Raw genomic sequence first — 21,220 nt, 5'->3', positions numbered from 1 at the left:
TACTGTAGCTCAAATTAGAAGTTAATGATGTTTCTGATAGAAAGTTGTCAGGTGTTGTTTCATATGGGGCTGTATAGCCGCAGACCAGTCAAGGTGCCCATGCTGACCCCTTGTCCACCAGTGGGCATGTGAGCATCAGAACTGACACAAAGCAAAAAATGGTTCAGGAATGGTTGAACTTGACCTCCAAATTCCCCAGATTTCAAATAAATTGAGCATCCGTGGGATGTGCTGAACAAACAAGTCCGAAGACCCACCTTGCAACTTACAGGACCTAAAGGATCTGCTGCTAAGATGCCAGATACCACAGCATATCTTCAGGGGTCTAGTGGAGTCCATGGGTCAGGGCTGTTTTGGCAGTAAAATGGGGACCAACGCATCACAATATAATTTTATTTATTAGCTTATATAATAGTATATATATATATATATATATATATATATATATATATATATATATATATATATATATACTATATAAATATATATATATATATATATATATATATATATATATATATATATATATATAGTTCCCTGCTTTAGACATTTTTGGTAAGCACACTATTTATTTACTTAAACACAAGCACTTTTCTAGAGAGGCAGAACCATGGGTGGAGTGTGAAGTCCATTCCATATTTCTGCATTTCAAAATAGAATTTCCGGAATTTCTGCATTCCAAAACGGAAACATTCTAAAAGTTTATAATGTATAAAAATACAAAAACGACTTTGACAATGCCTTCTATTACAAAACCTATATTTTACCTTTTTACACCTCTACTTCAATGTCAACTTCAAATGTAAGACTAGGTTGTAGTACATTTTAACACTTAGAAGTTGAGACGTCTCATACCAAAAGAAAGATGAACAGGGAAATTAAAAAAAGAAATGCAAAATTGTATTCCCTGGACACTCTGGGTCTGGACGCGCAATGATGAGGTAATAACAGCGTCACGTAAAAGTATCTTAGCAACCAATCCGGAGCGTCTGTCATGGCGTCGCGGTAGCTATTTTTTTTTTTTTTTTTTTTTACCTTACAGTAAATCTGAGCACGAGTGGGACGTTACTTTAAATCTCGCATTTAAATGCCGTTTATAGTCAAAACCATAGGTCAAAACAGACGGAGAGAAAATGCCGCCGAAAAAGAGAGGACCTCTTCAGACGGTCCAAAGAGAAACGGATGTCATCAAGAGAGAGGTTGATCTGATCGGAGTGAATGTGTGTTCGTTTAACGTTACTGGTGCGCACTGAATTTGACATTAGATCTAACGTAGCCTATATTATCTTTCCTGCAGGTGGATGCTTTGTTACAGCAGGCTGCTAAACTAGATGCGTCAGATAGGACTGAGACCTTTGAGAGGTACGCAACACTTCTGTTTTGTTTTTGAACGTCTACTAACGTTAATGAACTAACGCTAGGTAGAATGATGCGTACTTTGATTCCCATACTGTTTTGTATCCAATGTGATTTATAACGTTTCCATTTTAGGTGCAAAGAGTTACAGCGAACAGTAGAGGAAATTTCGAAGACTCTGAAGAAATTATCTAAAGTAATATTTATATTGTCAATACATCTTACATGAATTGTTATGTGTATGAGTTGATGGTGTGCTGTTGTTTCTTGCAGTTGCACCAAGATGTTAGCAGCAGATCATTTAAGTTCTGTAAGTTGCAAGGTGGGGCTCCATGGATCGGACTTGTTCAGCACATCCCACAGATGCTCGATTGATTTAGATCTGGGGAATTTGGAAGCAAATCAATACCCCAAATAATATATATATATATATATATATATATATATATATATATATATATATATATATATATATATATATATATATATATATTATTTTTGTTGTTGTTGTTATTGGCACCCCTGGGGCCTGTACTATGATGGTAGTTTAACAAAGTCAGGGTTACAGGATTAGTTTTGAGTTGACAAAACCCAACTAATCTATTTAGGCTTTGTTGTGACCATGATGCTGATCATCACAGTTTAGCTGTGACATCAGTAGTGAACAGCCAGACACAGGCTGTGGATCTGAGATTCCCTTCTCCCAAAATAAGCAGTGAGATTAATTTCTCTCTTCGGCAGACTATTATATGATTAATTTTTTTTTTAAAGAATTTAAACAAATTTAAGAATGTGAGACATAATCTAAAAAAAAATAACTATTCATGTGCATGATACAGCTGCAACGTATTTGAACACCTGAGAAAATCAATGTTAATATTTGGTACAGTAGCCTTTGTTTGCAATTACAGAGGTCAAACTTTTCCTGTAAATTTTCACCAGGTTTGCACACACTGCAGGAGGGATTTTGGCCCACTCCTCCACACAGATCTTCTCTAGATCAGTCAGGTTTCTGGCCTGTCGCTGAGAAACATGGAGTTTGAGCTCCCTCCAAAGATTCCCTATTGGGTTTAGGTCTGGACCACGCCACGCCAGAACCTTGATATGCTTCTTACAGAGTTATCCTGGCTGTGTGCTTCAGGTCATTGTCATGTTGGAAGACCCAGCCTCGACCCATCTTCAATGCTCTAACTGAGGGAAGGAGGCTGTCTATATAATTTTGTCTCTAGTGTCTTTGGACAGCTCTTTGGTTTTGGCCATGTTAGTAGTTGGATTCTTACTGATTGTATGGTGTGGACAGGTGTCTTTATGTAACTAACGACCTCAAACATTTGCATCTAATTTAGGATAATAAATAATAATAATAAATAATACTTATTTTCCTTACTGTAACAATATACTGTGGTTTTACCCATTATGATAGATTATTAAGGTAATTTGTCCTTTGTGTTTCCTCATATTTATACTCCTGTAAAACAAGAAGTCATGGCTTGGCAATTTCATGTGTGTAGGCTGATGAGCCAGCTCCAGTGGGGAACTATGACCAGTGTAAGAGGGACGAGGAGAAGCGTTTGTTGAACTTACATGAGCGTCTACAGTCTCTAGCTGTTCAGCTGCAGCCTCAGGATGAGTATGTAATCTCATACATTAGTCCTAACAGAGGTTAACAACCTTTCCTTCTATTCTACTATGCAAGCCATTAAACCATTTTTAGATACCCTTTTGCTTTGAAACAAAATTATATCAGAATTTTTTCAAACAGTACTGGATTCTTTGTTTCCTGCCCATAGGACAGCCGGACCTAGTTCTTCCCAGACCGAACAGGAGAGCGATGAGGAAAATAGTGATGAAAAAGATGAGAGCACTGAGGATGAAGATACAGAAGAGGAAGAAGTGCATGATGATTATGAAGATGACGATGATGATGCTGACAGTGATGACGAGGATACAGATATCGGTCAAACTGCCACAGGACAGGGACCTGTTTCCTATGTTGCTCTTGGTGCATTTACCGGAGAAGAGGAAGGGGACCTCAGCATCCAGGTAATCATCTTCACAATTCACATCTCATTTTAGTTATTAAATACTTGAACTTAAGTTATTTTCTTGTACTGAGAATTGTCTTTTTTGTGTGTGTGATCAGAAGGGAGAGGTTTTGAAAGTTCTCTCTAAGAATAAGGATGGATGGTGGCTGGCTCAGAACTCAAATGGCCAGAAGGGCATGGTTCCTAAAACCTTCCTCAAGGTCTGTATAATATCACAATGAGTGTGTTTACATGTAACTATTTTAGAGCACATAAGGTCATATAAATGCCTCTTTGTTTTTTGGGGAATGCCATAATAGTTTAACCATGTAAAGCCTGACATGTGATATAGTCAGAAAAAGCTAGAAAAGAGTTTATTGAACTTTCAGACAAAACAATCTAAAAAAAGTTCATTTAATTTGGGTTGGATTTTTAGTTTTGTTTTTTTGAGTACATACTCAACAATGGAAAAGCATTTATTGATTTAGAAACAAAAATGTGCAATTTGCTTATATTTGTATGGCCAAAAGGTAAGATACAATTCTGATGGATTGTAATGTAAAATAAATGAGATTTTTACTTCCATAAAATCCATATAAATATCCGTTGTTCGTTTTGTCTGTTTTTAGAGTAAATTTGAGGAAAAATGTCATTTCAAATCTCATGTCAAGGCTGATTTCTTGGGGACAGTGTATGGTTTTAATAATGTTTCATTATGATTTAGCTTGAGATGTTCACATTATATTATAGTTATATTATAGTCACATAGGAAGCCACCAGTGTTTAGATAATTAAATTAAAATGAATGAATTACGTCTGCAGTTGTATTTTAACTGTGCATTTTCAGATGTCTTCTCTGCAGGATAATGAGAGAGAGAATGAAGATGAGGAGGAGAGTGAGGAGGAACAGGAGGAGTCTGACATAAAGTCCAGGTGACTGATATTCCCTCTCTCTCCACTAGACTGCAGCATTTTCACATTCTGTTATTTTGTGCATGTCTGCTTTTTTCTTTATTAAATAGCAGTGAATATAGCTCAAATTTAGTCTTTCGGTTTAAATGAATTAAACACAAGATACTTTATTAAAGAAAATGATTAAAAACTGTCTCTTTTCCAATTAGCAAAACATCCAATTGGAACACAGTCCGGAAGGCTGTCACTGAGGTAAATTCTATTTGGATAAATACATCCTTGAAATTACAGGGCAGGACATCCAATCTATTCCTTATGGACAAAATCAAGTATTACATCTTTACATCTTTACATCGCACTACATCTTTTTCTTGTTCAAGAAGCTGTTTTACTCAGATATATGTTACTATGGTGTAGAAAACTGTATCGCAACTTCTGTTTTTACTACTTTAATAATATAAATACTAATGCACCCATGTTTTATAATATATACATGTATTTATAATATATTAACAGACATACTGAAGTGATATGTGTGTTTGCAGATAGATGCTACTGATGTGCTGTCAGCGATGGGTGCCATCCCTCCAGGCTTCAGACCTTCCACTCTCTCCAGATTCCTAGAGGAAGGTCTGGCTCTATATTTTGCAAAAACCTATAGATGGAAGGCTATGCACATTCATTCTTTAAAGAGCTTAGTCACCCAGAATTCACTTTGTGGGATTTGTAACATCTGGCAAGAATTCTGATTTTATTATAGTGTTATTCTTGTATTATACATGTACTGTTTGTTTTTGTTGAACAGGGACATCTTACAGAGCAAGTCACTTCATTCAGCCCAAGCTTAGCCAATCACAACTCTCCTTTAAAGATCTCCATATGGACCCAGATACAGGCAAGGTACCTAACTGCAAAGCAAACACTAGCTACATTTGATAAAATTTGATGTATAACCAAATATATACATTTATTTAAAGTAAGACATCTCAGGCACTTTTTCATGCACTGGCCAATTGTGTGATCTTTTTTAAAGGGTATTTGTATGAAGTGTTGTTTTAGAGTAGTGGAAAGAAAAAGGCGCTTTGTGTCATAAATCTCAACTTCATTAACACCAAACAATACGGTTTTATACCTATCTATGTTCTGGAGAACTTTTTACTGAGAAAAAAATCATATATATATAATTTACCTGATTTTATACATTTCATTCCTAAAACCATGGTAATTTTTCTGTTTTATGGAGTGATAAAAAGAGATGTTTGCAATGTTTAACATCAAATGGGGAAGCATCGCGATATCTGTTAAAGTTATCTGTTAGTTAAGGTAGAAATTTAATACATTATTATTATTATTATTATTATTATTATACATGTATTGTGTGTGTGTGTGTGTGTCCTGTGGGTGTGTGTTTGTCATGTGTGTGTGTGTGGGCTGGTAATCCCTACGTTATGGGGACAAAATGTCCCCACAAAGATAGCAATATCTGAAATCTTTGTCCTTGTGGGGACATTTTTTTGTTCCCCATGAGGAAAACATCATGGTTTAGGGCAGGGGCAGTGTAGAGGGATATAAAATACGGTTTGTACAGTATAAAATTCATTACGCCTATGAAAAGTCCCCATAAAACATGGAAACACTACATGCGTGTGTGTGTGTGTGTGTGTGTGTGTGTGTGTGTGTGTGTGTGTGTGTGTGTGTGTCCAGGTTCACGGGCACCTATCTAGAGTGAGTTTAACCCTGACCCTGTGGAGTTGTAGAATGATCCCAACACCTGGAGTCGGGTTACAGGTGCTTAGCAGGCACGTTCGGCTCTGTGCATTTAATGGGACCCAGGTAATGCACACACACATTCTGGTGGACCTACAACCAGAATGATTGCATTTTATGACCTCAGAAGTGAGATATTTACATAAAAATGTTTCGTGGAAAAGCTTGAGTAATGATTCTAATATCATGTGTTAGTCATGTGGAACAGTGATTAGGGTGAACCATTTAAAAAACACAAACAAATGATAAAGCACCATGGCATTAACGGCTGGGGTGCTTGAATTAAAACGGGTGTGATCCAAAAGCATGAGTGTAAAATACTTATTTGAGCTTTTAGTGTTAGCAATTTAATAATTGTATTCCTTGGTATCTCTACAATATTTGTCTTTCACAACTTTTTTTCTGTACACTGTGAATGTGAATTCTATCTGAATGTGTTATTCATCTTTATTGTAAACCGGCGTCGTGTGACATGCTGTGTACTTGGTGCCATTGTTTCTCTCTCTCTCTCTCTTTGTTTCACTGGTTAAGTTTACTTAAAATTTTTCCCTGTCAGGTTTTGAGTAACATTCACACAGTCAGAGCCACTTACAACTCCAAGAGCCCAAAGACATGGAGTTTTTCTCCACGGGTAAGACTAAAGTACACAAAACATTTCTAATTTAGATTTCAATATTTTAACATTTCGAATATTAAAATGAATACGATATATTTAAGGTTTGGCACTATGCCTAGGTCAGTTAGCCTGACAAGCCAGACCCACATCAAGATGTTTGGTCTGGAAACTCACCATTGACAGGGCTCAATCTAAGGGGCGGGATAAACGGTTGTCTTTCAAACTCCCTCTGCACGTGATAGGATAGCGCTACACCAACCAGAGCAACGAAGGTGAAGCAAAGCTAGTTGAAGCTAGTAAACATGTGAAGTTTAAACTTTTGCCGTATCCGGTCGGCAAAACTCCAAACACATCTTCCCTTTTTAAGAATGACTTCCGTTCGACAAAATGTTCTTTGTTCTTTTCTCAGAGAAAAGCTTAACTCCAAGTCTTCCAGAGTTGTGGCCAAAGCTGATTCGAAAGGCCGCCATTCTCCAGCTTCTGTGTTTACTAGTAACACGCATGAGCAACTTGGCCGTCATTATATTAAGCCCCGCCCACCGACTCAATACACGATGTGATTGGCCTGACCAGAGTTTGTTTTTTACAGCTCAGGACTGAGAGTTGCTAGACGATACTCGCGGCAGATTAGATTTGCTGCAACTAGTGTGCATCTAAATTTTAGGCTATAGGTCAGTAAGCAAGGAAGTAAATATTTGAAATAGATAATGTGACTTTGCTTTGCACAAACAGTTAGATATCTTGCTTCCAATGAAGCATAGATGGTTTTTAGATTATACTCATGAAGAACATGATCATCGGGTTTTACACAAACTTGTGAAGCTAATGCAAGCTTTAAGGCAGCAGGCAAAAGAGGAGCAAACCAAATACTAAAACATTCTGAAATTCATGTTCTTTCATCAATTCAACATTTCAATTAAATTTTTATACTGGTAATATCATCTGTAATACAGTTATGTAATTTTACAGTTTTTAATTTTATCTGTATTTTTTACCTGTATGTGTGTATTTTAGATGACTGGGATGCTAGCCTGTCTGCTGGATGGAGACTGTTTCCTTCGTTGTGACTCTGAATCTCCTGATCTTGGAATTCTGTTTGAATTGGGTGTAACCTACATAAGAAATGTGAGCAATAGTTCCTTGCAAAAATAATTATTATCATTTAAACAATAATATTTAGGACATGGCCTTGATCTAACTTTAGAAAAACAAAATAACTCTTACCATTTCTCCTACCATTTTACATATTTCCATAAATGCACACAATGATTTCAATTAAAAAGGTCTTACCCTTTTTACAAAGTCTTGATCTTGTGGTCTACTAGAATAGGTTTTCATGCTTGAATGTAAAGGGAAAAAAAGTACCGTTTCCATATAATTAAGATTTGTTGCAGTACCTCTTCAAAGTTTGTCTGGGAATACCACTCTCTTTAGTTTGTGTCTCTATGAAGCCCCTCCTTTCGAAAAGCACAACTCACCTAGACCTCACAATTAAAATAGCAATTTCCTTCCTATCGCTAAATTGCTTAACTCGAGGTTGATATAAGATATCAAGATAAGTAATTCATTACTTTTTGGAGAGAGTAATTTGTACTGTAATCTTATTATACTATTGAAGATGTAAGTAATTAATTCATTTTTTATAGTAACTTACCCATACTGATTGTGATGTTACCAAAAGAAAAGGGGTTCAGAATAGTGCTTACTGATATAAGCTCCGTTTCCACCGAAATTACCCTGAACAATTTGTACCAGGAATTTTTTTTACAGGAACTTTTTACCCCCAGAGCTGCTACTATCTGCATTTCCACTGCGGTCTAAAGTACCGTGAAGATTAGGCAAATTAGTCCGGTGATGTAGGACTGCGTGTACCTGCTCTTCCCAGTCAGCAACGGACAGTAATCATTTTTGCGCGTCACTGTCTGCATCAATAACAATTATGGAGTAGATTCAAGCTGTGCTGCTTTAGCTGGTTATGTATTGGTTTACTAGGTAACGTTAATTAACAAAACGGCGGAAAAGAGCACTGATACTAAAGCATATTCTGAAAGCTTGTAAAGCTAGATTGAAAATGATAATGTTATTATCATCTATTACTTATTGAACATGAGATGACTGAGATGAACGCGTACCATCAGACAGAAAGACTAAACGCAGAACGAACCTCGCAAAAGACTTAAAAATGCCAGTTGAAATAAAATGCTGCGTGAGCTCAACCAATCAGCATGTTCAGCGCCCAAGTCCCACCCTCGAAAGTTCCTGAACTTTGAAAAAGTACTACCTCGCGAGCAGGGCCGTTTGGAGGGGGAAATATTTACCCGGAACTTCATTTAGACCCTGGTTCCTGCGGTCTAAACACACCGAGTACCACCCAAAGTTCCTGGTTCCTGGGTAAAGTTGTATGTGCTCTGTTTCAGTCCACAGGGGAGAGAGGAGACCTCAGCTGTGGCTGGGCGTTCCTTAAACTGTTTGATGAAAGTGGAGCCCCCATTACTCTACGGTAGACACATTCACGTTATACAATATGACTGATGCACATTAGTTATATTGTTTCTTTACATACTTGCTGACAAACTATATGCATGTGTGCAGGACACAAGAGCTCACTATTCATGGTGGCACACCATTCGAGAGAGACACCGATATGGATTCCACATCTACCAAGAGAGGTAACATTCTTTCACAAAACTACACATACACATTGAACACTCTCTCACACACAAGCCAATTTCTTCTGTTCTCTCCTCAGGTTATCCCACTGGTGTGTTTCATCAGATGTTGCTGTCCAGAAAGATGCCTAAACTGGTTGTTAAACTCAAATCCCCAAACACACACAGCAGAATGCTTCTAAAGTAAGAACACCTTCACACCAGAGAATACATTGATGTTCAAAATAAATTTTGGTAACACTTTAGTTTAGGGTCCACACAATTATCACTATTAACTAGTTGTTTATAAGCATACATATTACTAGGACATTCATTGGCTGTTTATTAATACTTATAAAACACATATTAATGCCTTATTCTGCATGTATTCTAAAATATCTCCATATTTTATGATTTAATTCTACCTAATTCCTACCCAAATTTAACAACTACATTACTAACTATTAATAAGCAGTAATTAGAAGCTTACTCAGGCAAAAGTTATAGTTAATAGTTATTTAAAAGTGACAATTGTACACTAATCTAAAGTGTGATCAATACTTTGCTTATTTTTGGGCCGCATTTTTTTTTTTTGGAATGAAAATACAGTACAACAGCAATATCGTCTCGGTTACGTATGTAACCCTCGTTCCCTGAAGGAGGGAACGGAGACGTACGTCAGAACTGAACCGACGAATGGGATCTTACTTTAGAGACCAATCCTACTTCGAGCATCTAACAACGAGCCAATGAAATTTGGCATGCGATCACGCATTCCACGCTCCGCCCCGCAGCGCGGGTATAAATAGGAAGTGGAATGGTAGATCAGCGCTTTTCCTACTGAGGAGCCGAAGGTGACCGGACTCCCAGCGGAAGCACAGCATCTGGCGACGGGACGTACGTCTCCGTTCCCTCCTTCAGGGAACGAGGGTTACATACGTAACCGAGACGTTCCCTTTCAGTCGGTCACGTTCGACGTACGTCAGAACTGAACCGACGAATGGGATCCCTATGGAAAACGCCAGGATGCTGGCCCTTCCAGCGTCCTGCTTGAGCGCACTGCACCGTCTAGTATGGTACGGAAGTCAGGGCTCCAAGCAGGGAGTACAGTCACTGCTGTTTCTGCAAGACCCACTCAGAATGACTATTGGATAACGCTGGGAAAGCGTGCCTACCTCGTTCTTGAGAGAGAGGGTACGCTGCGGGGCCACGTCCTTCAGGGAAGGAGAGGTGGCAGAATACACATAAGGACTAACCTGGCAGGGTAGTGCAACATATGGCAGTCTCTGGGGTGGTTCCAGCCTGATTGAAGGGGGGAAAGAACACGCCCAGAGACGACAGAGCGGGCTCTGTCGAGGGAAAGACACGGGGCTAGCCCGAAGGGTAGCTGGTACCGTGGAAGAATACACATATGGGGTTGCCGTGAGGGAACCGCTACATATGGAACCCAGCCTACAGCCACGTTTCACAAGCATACGGGTGCAGGCCTGGCGTCAGACGGTCCGCAGCGTCTGACACCGGAGGGGTGACGGAGGAGCTCGACAGGGTTAGCCGGTTTCCCGGGGAACACAACTGGAGACAATAGACGCACGTATCCGGCCCAGAGGGCGGGAGTGGCGTTTCGCAAGCCGACACTTAGAACGGGCACTTAGCGCTCCTGGCCACTGGGGGCGAGGATGCGGGAAGATACCGGCTCTACACGTAAGCTATAGAATCTAGCAAACGTGTTAGGTGTCGCCCAGCCCGCAGCTCTACATATGTCTGTCAGCGAGGCGCCTTGAGCCAGCGCCCAGGAAGAAGCAACACTCCGAGTGGAGTGAGCTCTTACACCGAACGGGCAAGGCACGTCTTGGGACTGGTAGGCCAAGACTATAGCATCCACTATCCAGTGGGCTAACCTCTGCTTGGAGACAGCCTTTCCCTTCTGCTGGCCTCCGTAACAGACGAAGAGTTGCTCTGAGGTCCGAAGGCTTTGGGTCCGGTCAACGTAAGCGCGAAGAGCGCGGACCGGACACAGCAAAGCCAGGGCTGGGTCTGCCTCCTCCGAAGGCAGCGCTTGCAGGTTCACCACCTGATCCCGGAAGGGAGTGGTAGGAACCTTGGGCACATATCCGGGCCGGGGTCTCAGGACGACGTGAGAGTTACCTGGCCTGAACTCTAGGCACGATTCGTTGACCGAAAGTGCATGCAGGTCCCCTACCCTCTTGATCGAGGCCAATGCCGTCAGGAGCACTGTCTTCATTGACAAGATTTTCAACTCACAAGACGCCAAGGGCTCGAAGGGAGGGCTCTGAAGTGCTCGGAGCACTAGAGCTAAGTCCCAAGAGGGTATCGAGGATGGACGAGGAGGATTTAGTCTCCTCGCACCTCTGAGGAACCTGACGATTAGGTCGTGCTTCCCCACGGACTTACCTTCTACTACATCATGGTACGCTGCTATTGCTGCAGCAAATACCTTGATGGTGGACGGAGACAGCCTTCTCTCCAACCCATCTTGCAGGAAGGAAAGCACGACACTGATCGAACACCTTCGGGGGTCTTCCCGGCGGGAAGCGCACCACTCAACGAACAGGTTCCACTTCAGAGCATAGAGGCCCCTCGTAGAGGGGGCTCTAGCTGAAGCGATGGTATCTACGACAGCTTGTGGTAGTCCATCTAGAACCTCCGCGTCCCGTCCAGGGACCAGACATGAAGATTCCAGAGGTCTGGACGCGGGTGCCATAGCGTGCCCCGTCCCTGAGAAAGAAGGTCCTTCCTCAGGGGAATCGGCCAAGGAGGGGCTGTCGCGAGGAGTGTGAGTTCTGGGAACCAGGTCCGGTTGGGCCAATACGGCGCAACTAACAAGACCTGCTCCTCGTCCTCCCTGACCTTGCACAGAGTCTGTGCAAGAAGGCTCACTGGGGGAAACGCATACTTGCGTAGGTCCCGGGGCCAGCTGTGCGCCAGTGCATCTGTGCCGAGGGTACCCCCGGTCAGGGAATAGTACCACTGGCAATGGGTCGAGTCCGGAGAGGCAAACAGGTCGACCTGTGCGGCTCCGAACTGGTCCCATATCAGCTGGACCGCCTGGGGGTGGAGTCGCCACTCTCCCGGAGGTGTCGGCTGACGAGAGAGCTCGTCGGCTGTCTGGTTCAGCACACCAGGGACATGAATGGCCCGAAGCGACCTCAGCTGCTTCTGACTCCACAGGAGGAGGTGGCGGGCGAGTTGGAGCAGACGACGGGAGCGTAGACCACCCTGACGGTTGATGTACGCAACGGCCGTGGTGCTGTCCGTACGGACCAGTACATGCTTGCCACGCAGCGGCCCCTTGAGGCGGCGGAGTGCCAGATGTACTGCCAGTAACTCGAGGCAATTGATATGCCAATGCAATTGCGGCCCCGTCCACAGACCAGCAACTGCATGCCCGTTGTACGTGGCCCCCCAGCCTGTGGTGGAGGCATCCGTGAATAGCACAGCATGCCTGGACACTCGTTCTAGGGGCACCCCGGCCCGGAGAAACGAAGTGCTGGACGACGGGCTGAAGGTTTGGCGGCAGTAAGGAGTCACTGGGACCCGGTACTGACCGCTCTGCCACGCCCACCTCGGGACTCGGCCATTGAGCCAGCGTTGAAGCGGTCTCATATGAAGCAATCCGAGCGGCGTGACCGCGGCTGCAGATGCCATATGACCCAGGAGCCTCTGAAAGAATTTCAGTGGGACCGCTGTCCTGCTCTTGAACATATTCAAGCAGTTCAACACCGACTGGACTCGCTCCTCGGTGAGGCGCGCCGTCCGGTTGACCGAGTCCAGCTCCATACCGAGATAAGAGATCCTCTGTGTGGGACAGAGTTTGCTCTTCTCTCGGTTGACCCGAAGGCCCAACTGGCTGAGGTGACTGAGCACCAGGTCCCTGTGTTCGCACAACTGGTCCTTCGACTGGGCTAGGATCAGCCAATCGTCGAGGTAGTTGAGAATCCGAACGCCGCGTTCTCTGAGTGGAACAATGGCTGCCTCCGCGACCTTCGTAAAGACGCGGGGCGACAGGGACAGCCCGAAGGGCAGGACCTTGTACTGATATGCTTTCCCCTCGAACGCAAAGCGTAGGAACGGTCTGTGTCGAGGGAGAATAGACACATGGAAGTACGCGTCCTTCAGGTCGATCGCTGCAAACCAATCCTGGGGACGGATGCATTGGAAAATGCGTTTCTGCGTCAACATCCTGAACGGGAGCTTGTGCAGGGCCCGATTCAGAACTCGCAGGTCCAGGATTGGCCGTAACCCACCCCCTTTCTTGGGCACAATGAAGTAGGGGCTGTAAAACCCCGTCTTCATATCGGCTGGAGGAACCGGCTCGATCGCGTCCTTCGCCAGTAGGACCTCGATCTCTGACCGCAAGACTTGAGCATCGCTGCTTCGCACGGAGGTGAAGAGGATGCCCTTGTACTTGGGTGGCCGTCGTGCGAACTGAACCTAGCCAGGCCCCCAGAGACCGTACAAGCGGGACCAACGGCACCACAGACGTGCCCGGGGTGGGGCAGCGAAGCGGAGTACTCTGGCCCGACTCGGGAGGCCCGGAGGCGGCCCGTAGTGTTGCCTGAGCACTCCTGGTTTGGACAGAGAGTGGGTGAGAAGGCCCGGGGGCGTCCTCGGAGCCCACTCTGCTGTCCACTGCCCGGAGGCAGGGAAGTGAAGCACTCAGCCCCGACCCGGAAGGCCCGTGGGCGGCCCGGAGTGTTGACTGAGTGCTCACAAGAGAGGCAGTGTGTGGGTGAGAAGGCCCTGGGGCGTCCTCGAGGCCCACACAGCTGCCCCCTGGCGACGGGAGGGTAGGAAAGGAGTGACAAGGCCCGTGGGCGTCGCACACTGCCAACCTGACCCTCTTGGGGCCCAGAGAGAGAGGAAATTGCTCTTTTGGTGAAAATGTGGGTACCGCTGGACTCCGGAGAGCCAGCGGCAGAGATGTTGTGACCAGTGTTGCCCCCCCGGTCCTCCTCCGGGGGGGTGGGAGGGATGCGGACATCATCTCCCTCAGAGCAGCTCCTCTTCTCCCTGGGCTGCCCGTCTCAGGGCCGCTTCCCCTTACGCTTGCCGGCAGGTTTGGCGGGCCCTTGGACGGGTTGGGCGGCCCCCTTGCGTCTGGCGCCCTGCTTCGCGGGTGGAGGCTGCTGCTTGGGCTTGGCAGGGGCGGAGGCGGACGCTGGAGGACGCCCTCGGCGACGAGCAGACTGGGGGGCTGCCCCGGGCGGCTGGGTGGAGGCAGCAGCGGGCCGCCGGGGCAGGATGTTTTTGATGGCCTCCGTCTGCTTCTTGGCCACCGAGAACTGCTGGGCAAAGTCCTCGATGGCGTCGCCGAAGAGGCCGCCTGACAGACAGGGGCGTTTAGAAACCGAACCTTGTCCGAATCCCGCATGTCTGTCAGGTTCAGCCACAGGTGGCGTTCCTGGACCACCAAGGTGGACATCGCCCGACCCAGGGAGCGGGCCGTGACTTTCGTCGCCCGGAGGGCGAGGTCCGTCGCGGCTCGCAGTTCCTGCATAACTGCCTGGTCGGAACCACCCTCGTGCAGTTCCATGAGCGCTTTGGCCTGGTGGACCTGCAGGAGCGCCATGGCATGCAAAGCTGATGCAGCTTCTCCGCAGGCTGCGTAAGCCTTGCCCGTCAAGCCGGACGAGAACTTACACGCCCGGGAGGGGAGACGCGGGGCGTGCCTCCAGTCCGCAGCGGTCTTAGGACACAGGTGCATCGCAACCGACCGCTCGACTGGAGGGATCCCCTCGTAGCCCTTAGCTGCACCACCATCGAGAGTGGTGAGGATGGAGGAGTCAGTCGATCGCTGGCGTACGCTGTACGGCGCTACCCAGGACTTCGTGAGCTCCTGATGCACTTCCGGGAAGAAAGGCACCGGGGCGGGACGCTGAGAACCAGCGCGACCCGTCCCGAGAAACCAATCATCCAGCCGCGAAGGTTCGGGACGTGGTGGAGGGTTCCACTCAAGCCCGACACTTGCGGCGGCCCGGGCAAGCATAGCCGTAAGTTCCGGGTCAGACTCGGGCAACGCTGTCACACCCGAAGGGGGCAACGCAGCCGAGTCTTCATCCTCGGAACCCATTAGCTCATCCCCCGATGCAGCGACCGACATCTGGTCCTCCGCCGGAGCCCCAAAAGAGACGACTGGCGCTCCACGTGGGAGGTCAGCGCGCCCTTCCGGAAGCTCCACCGGTACAGTGGAGGGGGGAGGGGCCCGAGGAGCCGTGAGACCCGTCGGGTTTACCCTGACCGACACCCTCAGGTCCCCACCAAGGTCATCAGCCAAAGTAGTAGCCCTCTGCTTTGCAGCTGGAGGACCACTAGATCGGGGGATGGACGATGGCGTTCCACCTCTTCTGAGGTATTGGAGACGGGACCGCAACACTGCAATGGACATATTCCCGCAATGGGAACATGTCTCATCCACGAACGCAGCCTCAGCGTGCTGTGCGCCCAGACACGAGAGACAACGAACGTGTCCGTCAAGCGGAGACAGAAATCGACCGCACCCAGAAACACACGGTTTGAATGACATCTTGAAAAAGACGCAGGGTCAAACCGTGTTGCTCTTTTGTGAATGGAAGTTGCTCTTTTAGTGCTGAAGCACTCAGGGAGATGACCGCGGCTCCACGCAGTTCGATAGTGCAAGCCTCCGTGAGCTCTCAGTGATATGTGTGTAGCGCCCAGCGAACCAACTGTAATGTAGTGTAATGTAAGGAAACGCTCAGCGAACCAACAGCTCTTTGTACACTCAGTCACTGATGTGGACGGTCTCTCGCTGACGCGCCGTATCACCCGCACTGGCAAACTCTCGTTCACAAGGATTTTGACTAGTAGTCAGAAAGCTCTTCGTAGAAACAGCAAATGAAACTGTTCGGCTCTGAAGTAGAAAGCGCTGATCTACCATTCCACTTCCTATTTATACCCGCGCTGCGGGGCGGAGCGTGGAATGCGTGATCGCATGCCAAATTTCATTGGCTCGTTGTTAGATGCTCGAAGTAGGATTGGTCTCTAAAGTAAGATCCCATTCGTCGGTTCAGTTCTGACGTACGTCGAACGTGACCGACTGAAAGGGAATGTGTAATATATCTAATTAATTGAATGACTTTCTATTTTAATTAATTTTATAAATGAATTCCTGTGATGAAAAAAGCTATATTTTTAGCATCATCACTCCAGTCTTCTGTCACATGATCATACAGAAATAATTTAAATATGCTGATTTGGTGCTCAAGAAACAATTATTGTTATTATCATATAGGTTGAAAGCAGTTTTGCTGCTTAATATTTTTGTGGACACCATAATATTTTTTTCACACAAGAACAGCGTTTATTTAAATATAAATCTTTTGTAACATTATATGGTATATGTCTTTATTGTCATTGTCAATTTAACGCATAATTATTTAGAATGAATATTCTATTAATCATACTGACCCCAAAAGTTTAAACCGTAGTATGTATACTTAAATTGTCATTGCCAACTGTAGGGTTCCACAGTGTTTTTGATAAATATTTATGAAAAAAAGCAATTATGTTCTTGTAACTAAATATTTATTTTCCTAAATGTTTCATTAGCCTGCTGCCAGACACTATAGTAGGAAGTCTGTCCACAGTGCGCCTCCTGGTAACATACAGGCAAATACTCGCTGATGCTCTTTTACTAGACAGAGTCACCATGTCTAATGCAGGTAACACATACACACTCTTTTGGATTTACTTAGTTTTTTCTTTGTGCTTGATGTGTATTTAATGTTTATCTTTGGTTACTATCACATCACAACACTATATGCACTTTCTTTGGTAAGAAATGGTCTGCCATGTAAAGCAAATTTAAATGTAAAATATACATGAAAGTGAGAATGTAAAAGTAAATGTAAATAACTGTAGCTTGGTTATGTGTTCTCCATCCTAGATCTGATCTGCAGTTCAGTTCTAGCCACCTTCCCTGACGTTCTAGATCAGCCAGACCTGATGGATGCGTTTAGGGTGAGACTGATCATATAAACATGTTTACTTAGCATTTAAAAACAATAGTAGTAATAAGCACATTACAAGTAATTAGAGTTATGTAATCAGATTACTTGTTCAAGTAGTAAAGTAACACATTACTTTTTCTAATAAGTAACACAAGTTACTTTGGCCATGTCCACACTAATACATTTTCATTTGAAAACGTATATTTTTCTCTTCGTTTTGGCCTTCCATCCACACTGACGCCCGTTTCACACATACTCCGTCTGCAGTGCGTGTGCGGTGCGTATTTTTTTCAGTACCCATGTTAACGGATGACAGCTTTCACACTGCACGCGGATGCAAGTTACAAGTTAAAAGCAAGTTCTTTTTGACCTGCAGGATTTCTTTTAAAAGGGGTTAAAAACGAAAGAAAAGACGAGAGTCGGCTGTTTTTGAATATACTATTGTAAGTTTCTAATTTAAAATGTTTGTGATTTAAGGCTATAACCTGTGTTTAAATGTTTTGCCACTTGTGTGAGCTAAATCTAAAATATATAAATATGAATAAATGCATTTAATAAAATGTTGTTTAAATGTAGTAGGCTACGTAACCTGACTTCTATTAAAGAGTAAACAAAGAGAATTTGAATTCTGACGAGGCATGTTCAGGAAAAACTTTTGGATTTAAAAAAATAATGAATAAATGCTGTGTTTGTGGTATGCAACAGCGGATCAGTTGCGGACTGCAAACGCAGCATATGTGAAAGCACTACAGGGTGTGGGGCTCCTGCAACACACACGCAACGCAACACGTACCGCACACGCACTGCAGACGGAGTATGTGTGAAACGGGCGTGAGACAGCGTTTTCAGTCACTGAAAACATATCGTTTTGAAAACGCTCTCCAAAGCGGATACATTTGAAAAAGCCGTCTTCACGTCGTAGTGTGGACTGTGAAAACGGAGGCTTTTTAATATGATGACGCATTTAGCCATGTGATGCCGTCATATGACCAATTCAGCCAAGATAGTAAATGACATTGTACAGCTGTTGTTTTGTATGCTTTCTGTTTTGACAGCATTGTTAAATATTAATGTCAGTTTGTACATACTGTTAAAAAACTCAGTGCCTTTTCTCGACATTGCCGCAAAATTTCAAAGAGTAAATAAACGAGTAGCGGAAGTGACGCAAGTCGAAGCGTCTTTGATTTGCTCATGCGCAGTATGGGGATGTAAGCGTTTTCAGACGTTTCAGTGTAGATGAACATTTTTTTAGAAAACGATTAAAAATGATAGTGTGGACGCGGAGCGTTTTTAGACGAAAACTATTGACTTGACACCTCTCCTGTTCCCATGTTGAGAAAAATCATTGTGTAAACTTAATGATTGTGTAAACATTACATTTATTTAATAAGAAGTGTTGCACTTTTTTTCTCCTGCATCCTATTTGTCTCTGCCGTATAGGTGTGAATTTGCATTTCCTTCTGCCTGGGACTTATTCATTTAACTTTTGGACTGAAAGTGCCTTTATATTTGCAAACAATTTAAACAAGCAAGCCCAGCCCTTTATTTTGGGAGTAACGCTATATTGTAAGACATTACTTTTAAAAGTAACTAAGTAATTCAATTACTTATAGTAAGTTAAATATGAAAAATAAAAATTGGATGATGAATGGGATAATGATAAAAAATGAATGGGATTTTTTTTTTTTTTTTTAAATGTATCTGTAAAATAAATGTGTTTATTTATATTGTATTAAATTTCCAGTTGAGGACATTATTTGTTTTTTTAAATTAAATTAACTTCTCTGGACAAAACTATACTATCACGTACATATAGGGTATGTACAATACAGGGTAGATAATATAGCTGTATAATATAGGGTAGATGTTATAAAAATTATTAAACTTGATCCTGATTTTACAGAAATCATGGACCGAATCCGAGAGTAACCTGAGAAGATCTGATAAGGTAAATGTGTATGTGATTGTAATGTCACACAATTGCCACAGTACTAGTGTTTGTTCATGCTGTTAGCACACAATGTGTTTCTGTTTCTGTTTATTGCAGAGGGATATCAATGTGTTAAAGCAAATGTTTGTGAGTGTTTATATGGGCAGTGTATTTCCCTTGTTGTACTCTGCGGATATGCCCGCTCCCTGCTGGGCGGATGAGGAAGCGGAGTCTCAACGTGCTCGTATCATCTACAGCCCTTCCCAGAAAATCTCAGTAGAAACTATGCTGTCCTCGCAATGCTCACATCAAGCCTTTGACATCACACAGGTCACCTATGACCTCATCAGCAAAGCCCAGCACTGAGTCTAGAGACTGACCTATGACATGGTCCTCCAGAAGATAAGTGTCCAATATTAAAGGACAATGTTACATTTTTTAGTTAAAAAAATAAAATGAAATAAAAAAATGCATATATAAATAATGCCAAATGTGTGTATATGTGTGTGTGTGTCCTCCTCCTCCCATCATGGATTTGCAAAGTATCCCATGACCGGCCGTACCTTAAATAATAACCCATTTTTAAGTGCCACACCTCCTGAGTACAACTCCTCCCTCTTTCTTTCGCTTGTTGTTTCTCAAACATACCTTTAACTACGTGGTTTAAGTACACACCCCTCCATCTTTAACAGAAGACTCTTATTTAAACACACCACTCCTTTAAAACATCTTGCGCACTTGCACAAAAAAAAAAAACACACATTCTCTCTCTGTTTGACACACCACCTCACCCAGCCATCCTGAGGTGTGGTGTCAGATGCTTACAAAGATGGGGAGATGAATCAGCATTAATTGTTCTGGAAAAAATAGTGTTATTACTGATGTGAAGAGGTGTCATGCATGCCAACTGAATGTTTAGTCTGTTTATACTGTATTATATAAGTGTATTTGTATATTCTGTACAATCTAGTCACAAATAGTTCTTCAACTGCCATAGACATTAAGAGGACACGTTCCCCCGTTATCCAAGTAGAAGCTGATAAATATGGGTAACAAACTACTTGTTAAAAACAGTGGCTTGCCTGTAGTTTAGCTACCAATTGTAAATATTACAAGCTAGAAAAAAAGTAGCAAATTACATTGAAGCTCTTCAGATCCTTTTAAACATAATATAGTTTAAATCAGGGCAGCTAAAGAATCAGATATGCAACTGAAAAATGTTAACAAATTTTTTTTTTTCGTTTTAAAGGGTACATAATATACAGTTTTTGCCCGTCCATGTTAATCTTGAGTACCTATAGAGTAGTATTGCATGTTTTATATCTCCGAACAGTCTTTAGTTTTATCATATTTATAAAAGACAGATATGCTTTACCAATTCTTTCTGAAAACAGCCAATGTGCATACACGCCCATTCTGGAGAAGTTACCATACAAGGAATACCGCCCTTTATGACATCATACAGGGCCATATTCGGAAAAAAAAACTTTACAAAACTTGTGTGTTTTCAAAAGAAGTGTATTTGGAACGGAAATATTCTGTCATATGTCCAACTAATTTTTTGAAATTTTGGCCATGTTTATAGCATGAGAATCCAACTCTTTAACAGTGTAAATAAGTCAGAAGAAAGCTTCTAATATTCAGTACAAGGACAAAATGAACTCATCTGTTATATTTTCATTATACATTATACACTAATGCTTTAACACTTTCTGTATGCTGAAAAAAAAGTATATATCAGGAATGTTTTTCCCCAGTTTCTGTCTCCACACTCCCAGTGTTTATAGAGAAATAACCGAGACTGGTCTGACGACATTCCATCTTTTAATATTAACCTGCTAGAATTCCACCCTATGTGTAAGCATAGGATTTCTGCCCTAATAGTTCAACACTCATCCCAATCATCAGAAAGTAACCTGTGAAGCCACACATTAAAATAATTTACTGTTCCTTCCACAATTTTTAAGACAATATGAACA

General features: G+C 43.3%; 1 protein-coding gene across 3 annotated transcripts; it reads left to right on the top strand.

Moving 5' to 3' along the window:
- The first annotated feature begins 987 nt into the window (after positions 1-987).
- Positions 988-19,722, top strand: nphp1 (nephronophthisis 1). 3 transcript variants are annotated; one of them, XM_067454610.1, is made up of 20 exons: positions 988-1,199; positions 1,298-1,362; positions 1,492-1,552; positions 2,868-2,986; positions 3,147-3,399; positions 3,500-3,601; positions 4,228-4,313; positions 4,502-4,544; positions 4,838-4,922; positions 5,098-5,192; positions 5,997-6,125; positions 6,616-6,690; positions 7,690-7,800; positions 9,093-9,175; positions 9,268-9,344; positions 9,425-9,527; positions 16,911-17,023; positions 17,248-17,321; positions 19,215-19,259; positions 19,359-19,722. In XM_067454610.1, the coding sequence occupies exons 1-20, from the start codon at positions 1,134-1,136 to the stop codon at positions 19,605-19,607; spliced, it is 2,034 nt and encodes a 677-aa protein (XP_067310711.1). In that variant the 5' UTR covers positions 988-1,133; the 3' UTR covers positions 19,608-19,722. The 3 variants fall into 3 exon arrangements, with proteins under 3 accessions (XP_067310711.1, XP_067310710.1, XP_067310712.1); XM_067454609.1 differs by having other exon boundaries at positions 988-1,220; XM_067454611.1 differs by lacking the exon at positions 988-1,199 and adding an exon at positions 1,630-1,678 and having other exon boundaries at positions 1,328-1,362.
- Positions 19,723-21,220: the final 1,498 nt, after the last annotated feature.

The sequence above is a fragment of the Pseudorasbora parva genome, chromosome 10, assembly GCF_024679245.1.
Source record: "Pseudorasbora parva isolate DD20220531a chromosome 10, ASM2467924v1, whole genome shotgun sequence".
Classification (NCBI taxonomy): Eukaryota; Metazoa; Chordata; class Actinopteri; order Cypriniformes; family Gobionidae; genus Pseudorasbora; species Pseudorasbora parva.
This window is presented reverse-complemented; position numbering and strand designations above follow the sequence as displayed.